Source organism: Anticarsia gemmatalis, chromosome 15 (assembly GCF_050436995.1).
Source record: "Anticarsia gemmatalis isolate Benzon Research Colony breed Stoneville strain chromosome 15, ilAntGemm2 primary, whole genome shotgun sequence".
NCBI classification, from domain to species: Eukaryota; Metazoa; Arthropoda; class Insecta; order Lepidoptera; family Erebidae; genus Anticarsia; species Anticarsia gemmatalis.
Genome location: NC_134759.1, coordinates 11,998,134 through 12,006,261, shown reverse-complemented (window position 1 = coordinate 12,006,261; position 8,128 = coordinate 11,998,134). Strand labels below are relative to the sequence as shown.

The window sequence follows — 8,128 nt, the reverse complement described above, 5'->3', positions numbered from 1 at the left end:
AGTACAGTTAATATTTTTAGTTTGTATCTTATACTGTCTTTGATCAAATGAATATTTTTGACTATTCTGTTGAACGGGATTTATTGTGATTTGTTTATTTATGTAATAATTAATAATAAGTAAATTTAACCCTTTTAACCCAGGCAAGGGTTTCCTCCCGTAATAAGGGAGGGGTCAAGCAAAGATGAATGTGATATAAGGTAGATATCAAGCCAATAACACTAATCTTTTGATAATCCATTAAGCTTAACGAAGTTTAAACACCTTACAATAACCTGTGTTGCCGTGGCCAGTGGCCGCTAAGTGCAGTCTCTTGTTCATCACAAAATTGTAGGTAACTATCTATTTATACAATCTTGGCGAAAGGATACTTGACACGGAAAACAGTCCCAACATATTGAAAGTTTATCTTATGACGTTAGGCCAACGGTCATCGTGTGATGCAACGCAGTATTGCGCACCAGGATGTTTTCTATTGGTTTTGTCAATTGAACTATCACGACTCCAAGCGTTTTATAGTCTATTGCAATGCGCTTATACTGCAATTTATACCGTATTAGCAAATTATGAAGTGCTCAACGGTGGGTGCCAAAATTATACTTGTAAATGTTTCTTGCTAACTCATGACCGTGATACTACGGTTTACTTTCTTTCGTTCACAATGTTCGTTAAATAATCTCGTTCTCATATTATTTAAACTTGACATTCAACTGTTTGTTCGCTGTTGTGGGTCAAAGCTCCAATAAAAATTCAGATTACGGTGTCGAAATGTATTTATTTTCTCTTTTTTTGAAAAATAAAAACATAAACTTAATAATATTTAAGCTAACCTTACGATAAACTTTATACAATGTGATTCGAGCCCAGCGGCTAGCCACTTCGCGTTCCGTGGTCCAGCGTGTCAGCTGTCCGTCTGTCGGACAGAGGCGACAACTGTCACAGTGGACTACTAGCGACTGGTTAGCCGCTGGAACATGGTCACCCGAGTGCGTGCACAGTCGCAAGCGTTGGCCAGAGCGATGACAACGGCCAGGACCGGCATCACCTACATTGTACGTGATCGCCGGCCGATTGGAATAAACATTCGAGCGGCTCGGGGATGTTGCGAGCTCGCCCGAATAACGTCGACCATCCGAACTTTATGTGACTACGGCATCTAGACGTCCCTAATACTGCTATTAACATTGCTCTTGGTTGTTGTGCCCGTCTAAATGTACTGAACAAGTCCGGATATATTAGTTAATTTAGTAGGGAGCGCCGTAGCTGCCGGAGGGGGCTCCGTAGCTGCCGGAGGGCACGCCGGACGCGGGGTAGCCGCCGCCGGTGGAGCCGCCGGACTGTTCGAACTGAGCGACCTGGATAGCCTGGCGGACTCCGTCGAGCACGATGCCGACGACGCGGGCAGAGGGCACACCGTAGCTGGTGGAGGGAGGTCCGTACGAAGATGAGGGAGCGCCGTATGAGGAGGAAGGAGCGCCACCGTGTCCGTGACCGCTGCCGCCGGAGCCGGAGGAAGCCTCTTCCTTAAGGAGGATGGTGCGGATTTGTTCGAGGAGTTGAGGGTCGACGTTCTGGCCTTCGGAGGTCTGGTGTCCGGCGGGGACGGCTTGGTAGGAGCCACCGCCGCTCAGGCCACCGCTGAATCCACCGCTGAAGCTGCCGCCACCGGAGGGACGGTTGTAGTTGTAGCCGGATGGAGGCTCGGCGCTGGCGCAGGCCACCAACGCGAGGGCTATGCACTGTTGGATAAACAAACTCATTAGTATACGCCCAAACTTAAAAGTCATTAAAGCAAGTATTTTAAAATTGTGACAAGTGCGTGTTAAATAATAGGTAAAATAATTCATATTGGATATGACGAGTGAATAATTGTACATCTGTATTAGCGTGTCGGTAATGAAACAAGTCTTTCTTTCATCTAGACTGAGGCAACAGTTTAAAGACACAATAATCTAAAGAACTAGACTAAAGACAAAACACTGAATTCGTATTCACTTGCAAATAAGTTGCATTTCAAAGCAGGTGCTAATGTGCGTCATTTGTCGAGACCATTCACTGTTGAGACTGTGTTGCAGTGTTTGTGTTGCGCCGCACATCATAATGTTTGCAAACACTTGCGTCAACGCGTGCTTTATCAGTTCCACTCTTGTTTGAAGCAATTGAATTTGAAATGATTGGGGTCGAGTGCTTTTGACAAGTTACAGACAGTTTCTAAAAAGTAGTTGGAAGGCTTTTAAGATTGTGGTTTTGTATATTTAACTTTCTGAAAGGCGTTTCCATTTTGTATTTTGTAAAAGCTTCAAACCTCGATGGAGCTGACTGTTTTTGTGATTCGCGCTGTCACATTTTGCGTGTAAGCTGATAAAATAGTACCATAATAGTCGAATTTAAGTAATAATTTGACAGGTAGGTAAGTATTTCGTAACATTACAAGCTTAACTAAAGAATACTTTCCAAAAAACCCTCTTAAGTTGCTTGTAAAGTCGACACTAAGTTCAAAACTAATAGTTACAAAATTTCACGTAAACGAAAAAGACACAAAATTTCTCATCAATAAATCAAAATTTGAACCTTCAATAACGTCAAAAAAGCTATTAATACGTTCAAGGAACAATGAATAGTGAAAGTAGGGTCAGATGATGGGAAGCAAAGGTGTGGTTGCATCATCAGCGATGCGCAGCTCCCGCCGACTGTGAGAACGTGATCTCTGACTCTAGGAAGATGGTTTACGAATCAGGTGTACCCTTCTGAGGTAATATGGTTGTTATTACGTTTGTATGATAGGCGATTATTTGTTGGTAATGTTAGTAAAGGGATACCTATATATTTGCAATAGTATAGCGAATTGCTGGTTGTATTTGAGTAAGTAATAACATAGTAGGAATGGGTCATCTCATGTTGAGAAATAAAGGGTCGATTCTCAAAAGTAATTAAATATCAGTAGGATTACTAATTATTACAGTTTAACTAGTAAGAAATAAAATGCTTGAGGCAGTAATTTTCTTGTCTAAGTGGCTCTAATAAGATCTTTCGTTAATCTCGGTATTGAGATAGGGAATCGAACACTGTTATTCACACTGATTTTGACTGTTACTCAGACGCCTGTATAATATCTTTTATATTTTAAAGCATTGTGTATGACACTGTCTCAATTAGGTACTTAGTTTTAATGAGTGTGGAGCATAGAAAGAAATAACGAGTCACGTCTAGGAAGTTAACCTTAAGACTTGCAGTTATTATCACGACTATGTAGTAACTGTCTAGGTTAGTATTTGTTTATTCATGATTTTGACTGAGATATGAAACTGAGACAAATTAGGTACTTTAGAGCAGACATATTATTATATTTTGTTGTATTTTTCTAGTCATTTTGTTAAGTAGGTACTTGCTTGATTCTTTGTTATAATGTTATAATTTGCTATTGTCGCAAAAGGGTCGACCTATTGATATTATTAATTGCAGATGAAAGTGGTTTAAAATATCGATGCATTCATGTTCTACTAAATGTATTGTTTAATAGTAGTTAAAGCAAAGTTAAAAAGAGGAGAGACATAATACGAAATCATTAGTGTCATAAAGTTTTGTCATCTATGGTCTACGAGATGATTTCTCTCGACATTGTAAAATGCACTATGACATGATTGCGTCACTTCACGTTTCCGCCGGAAGTCACGGAGCGGCCATTATAAAGCTTTCGTATGATCACAATCGTGCGAAGATAATTACTTTTTATTTATGTGGAAGATGGTGTGCTTAAATACTTGTCAATGTTATAATGATGCAACATTACGTAGATGACTATTAAAAAAAATATTGGCTGTATTTTATGTTGTCTTTGGCTCTCGCTTTTTTAGATCTGTGGTTATAAAAGTTAGGTTAAATTTTGAATTTAATTTTAGCAAGCGTTGCTTTACTTTTATTTGGGAACTTGATTGTTTTATTAGTAGTCAGTTTTTCTTTTAAGTGTAATGTTTCATGTGTAAAGTGATATAAGGACTTTGTGGTACTAAGTATACGTCAAAGTACTTTGTAAGTGCATGAATGTACAAGAAACTATTCCGTGAAATTCATGATCGTTTCAAACAGCTTTGAGTTACGCTTTCTACGTGTTATTTGAAAGCTGTTATTTTGTTTAACGACTGAAAACTTAGCACTATGTTCTTAGAAGTGTCAACTACTATCAATACAAAGTTATTGCTGTTCAATCGTTTTACGAGTAGAAAATTACGATATCCTATTTGAAAACTATGAATGGACTTTATGGCAAGAAAATCAAGTAAGTATAAATTATTCTAAACTAATATTATAGAGAGGAAATCTTTTTAAGAGTGTTTTTTTTAAAGAACTTAAACGCTCTTTTTCTTATTTTACAAAGATGATAGATATGTTTCTAATGAATTAAAGCATTATTTTTTGTTATAGGTCAAAGGCGGGTGGGTCCCGGAAAAGTTTGCGAAGTATTTGAGCTTCAAACTGGTAAGTGTGATGATTAGATGAATCTTTTTACTCATTAGCGTTAATAGACTTCTAATACAACTCTTACAAAGGAACATTAGCATTAAATTATCATGTTGTTTTATTTGGTTACGATTTGTACCTTGTTTATGTTAATTTTTAGTGAATGTTAGGATTAAAGATGTTTTAAACACGTGATATTAGCGACTAATATTTTTACTTTCTCTAGTTCTCGGGTTTTACGTGGGATGTTAATAAATATTTTTTATTAGCTGCATTCTTATGCAGTCAGCATTATATTTTTTTAAATATGATCGGTCATTACTGGCAAAAATTATAATTAGAACACGTTCGGATACACACATCAAACACAGGTAGCGGTCTTGATTAGAATCAAGTTACGCCACGATAATGTATGTATTTGAATATCGATGAGCGACTGTATTCGTGTCAAAGGTATTTATATGGTCATATGACCATAACAAGGGACGATGCGTCGATTTAGCATCAAAAAATAGTCAGATGCAGGCATGCTCTTCGTAATTGGCTTTTTTCAGCGGATGTGGCGGCACTGAACTTAATCGAGGATAAACACCACTCTACTTTTCTTTAAATAGTTTTAATTTATGTCAGAACCAAGAATGAACAATTTTCAACTAAAGTATGTTAAACGTGTTGTTAGCATTTATTAGCGTTTAAGAAAAACTAACAAATAATACAAATGCATATCGCATAACGACTTTAATCAATTAAAGTCAAAATAATTTACAACATTTAGAAAGTAATATTTCAACTCTCAATCGGCCAATATAATCAAAGTTTACTAAAATCGTTTTTACGTAATTTTTACCATGTTTAAGACTTTATTGCATCTTACCGTAATTTTAGGATTTCTCTATGATATAATCGAAAGAATGTGGTATCGGAACGCAACGTTCTTATTTCAAAAAGTAAAAATGGCGGCGCAATTATTTTCGCGGGAACTCTCCGAGCACAAACTTCAAAATTATCGACAAATCTTTTTTATACAGGCAAAAGAGTTTATATATATTTTTACTATAAGTGTTTTAGGTCATCAATTGAGACCTACGCGTCCGGTAGCTTGACCCGCGCTCTATGACTCTTTACGCAACAAAGTACCTGTGCAATGATACTCTGTAACGAGTACCGCGTAAATTATAACCTAGCATGAAACATTTATACTGTTGTAATATTATGTGTTGTGAGATATATGGCTTTAAAACAAAGGTGGTTTGTTGCCTGTAATTATGACTTTGAATGGCCCATTCGTTTTTGTGGGCGGGATTTGATGTTTGAAATAGTCTTGAGAAATTCTTTGGAAGAAATGGGGTCAGTGCTAGTTTTGAATTGAAGTTTTTGGATTTTTGTATTCTAAATAAAATTGAGTTTGTAAAGAGCCAATGAATACTGTGAAAGTTATTTATTTTTCGGTAAATATTCTTTCTTGAAAATAGTTTTTACTATGCTTCAATGTCCTTTTTAGCTATGATTTAATGCTTTTTACGAGCTTAAAAGGACATCTTTAGGTCCATCATAATTCATTATATTAATTTAAGGGTGGATATTAAATCATTAAGGAAATAGTATTACCATTCACAAACAAAAAATGCTTTTCAAACAGAAATCAACAAACTAAAGCATGGGAATATACTATTGTTACATAACTTGAAAGAAACCCCGGTATTCTAATGTGAGTGACAAAAATCGTGTGACAAAAAGCAGGGAGGAACAATGGCGGCAAACGTGTGAACTTGTTCAGATAGTCATGCGTTTTGACATATGAATAGAGTCTCGTGTAGCGAAGATTTATTATATTGATATTAATTGTTTGGGAAATGAGTTAGAAATGGAAAGTTTTGAGGTCAAAGGTTATGTCATCTTTAACGAGTTCTTTAGAATATTGTTAAGAGATCATTATGAAGCGGTTTTTTTAACAGTCGCGATTGTTTTAACAGATTTTTTACGCGTTTTTTTTAGGAAATGCTAGGGTCCGCTTATCCACTAAAAGATAAATATACCCTTAAATAATTTTAAAAAAAACTAGTATCTTTGCAAGATTGGTGCTTGTTTCCGACAATACGATACAATCTTTATAATTTAATTGTGTCAGTGAGACAATGTGACGGAAATAAAACATAAGTGTTTAAGACTAACACTTTTTATCTAACGGATACTTCACGGCTCGTAACTCGCGATCCTTATCGATATCATTAAGCTTAATAAACGCGGGCTTTAATTAATATAATTAAAAAATAATTATCGCTATCAGATTACGATCGTGTTTTGAATGTTAAATATAATATGTTTTACTAGCTTTAAAAGGATGTTACTCATTCTTAATGTAATGAATACTTCTTGTTTAAGTGTTAAAGGTTCAAGTCCTTAGCAAGGATTTTTTAAATAGTTTGCCAGGACATACAAAAGGGACAAATAAACGGATCAATGGCAAAAAACGAATTGATATGAATTTAGGAATGCAATAAACATATCCTAGTTAAATAACTAGCTATCCGAATACTATGTTCCAAACACGATTTTAATCCAATTCAAATGTAACGGTAAAGTTCAGAAATCAACAGAGTGCATTGGTTGTAAATCCACAATGTTAAACGAACACACGCGTTTCCCGATGCACCATATGATTTCAGAACGACACAGCACTTGTCACTTTATTTGTTTTCTCCACGAGCACGGGCACTGCACTGGACTTACCGCTACGAAGGCTTTCATGATGATTAGTGATGGGTCACTTCGGTACGTGGCGAAGTAATGTGATGCTCTTGGATGGCGCCAGGTGATATATACTAAACAGTGGCCGCGGTGGGGCGGAGAAAGGATAGCTTAGGTTGTGTAAGCACGGGAGATCCTACCATCCGAATAGGAAGTTTTGGTTAATTGGAGGGCGTCATGCGATTTTTTCTTTACATATTTCTATGATTGATCGGCGAGGTCAAGGGTCTCGAGTGTCGCTTTGAGGTTACAGTATATTTTTGAACGTTTATGTGATTGGATTGCGATGTTTTGCGTACACTCGACCTTACTGTGACGGATTGACATGAGGTTTACTTAGAACTCGTCACGTCTAAAATAGGCTCACGTTTCTATAGAATATAATTATTTTTAGAATCTTATTGGTGCGGATCTTTGATTGAATATAACGTTTGATGTGATAGGCATCGCTGAGTTGAGGAACATTGAGGTGGTTAGTTTATAGAGTAAGGTTAAAATTGACAAAGTTTTAGGATAACTTTTGTACTATTTTTCGAATTTTAGGGGTGATACTCTTTAATTGAGCCTGGAGTGAACTAATCTATAGCAATTAAAGAGCTAGGATAGTCTAGTAACTAATCAGTCTTTAAAGATTAGATAAAACATTTCTTGCTCTGGAGGTTTCATTAGACCAGATTTGGTTGAAAAAATAGCTAATGATAAGGTCCTACTCTCAAAACGTATCTGGGGATTTAGTTTTTCATCGGTGTAAGATGTGTGAAGGTTAACAGAAATAAATATTCGTTAAGGGATCCTACCAAATAACATTATTTTGTTCCCATCTATTCAAATTAGGGGTTATAGCAAGTATTTATGTAGACAGATAACTGAGTAATAAAGCATCTATAGTCATATTATGAGTAACAAAAAACTTATTTGACTC

The 8,128-nt window shown here is 36.4% G+C and overlaps 1 protein-coding gene across 1 annotated transcript; it reads right to left on the bottom strand.

Annotated features, from left to right (window-relative positions):
- Nucleotides 1–755: 755 nt before the first annotated feature.
- Nucleotides 756–7,291, bottom strand: LOC142978817 (uncharacterized). Its single transcript, XM_076123402.1, has 2 exons — nucleotides 7,189–7,291; nucleotides 756–1,739 (listed from the first exon to the last, which is right to left on the bottom strand). The coding sequence occupies exons 1-2, from the start codon at nucleotides 7,204–7,206 to the stop codon at nucleotides 1,245–1,247; spliced, it is 513 nt and encodes a 170-aa protein (XP_075979517.1). The 5' UTR covers nucleotides 7,207–7,291; the 3' UTR covers nucleotides 756–1,244.
- Nucleotides 7,292–8,128: the final 837 nt, after the last annotated feature.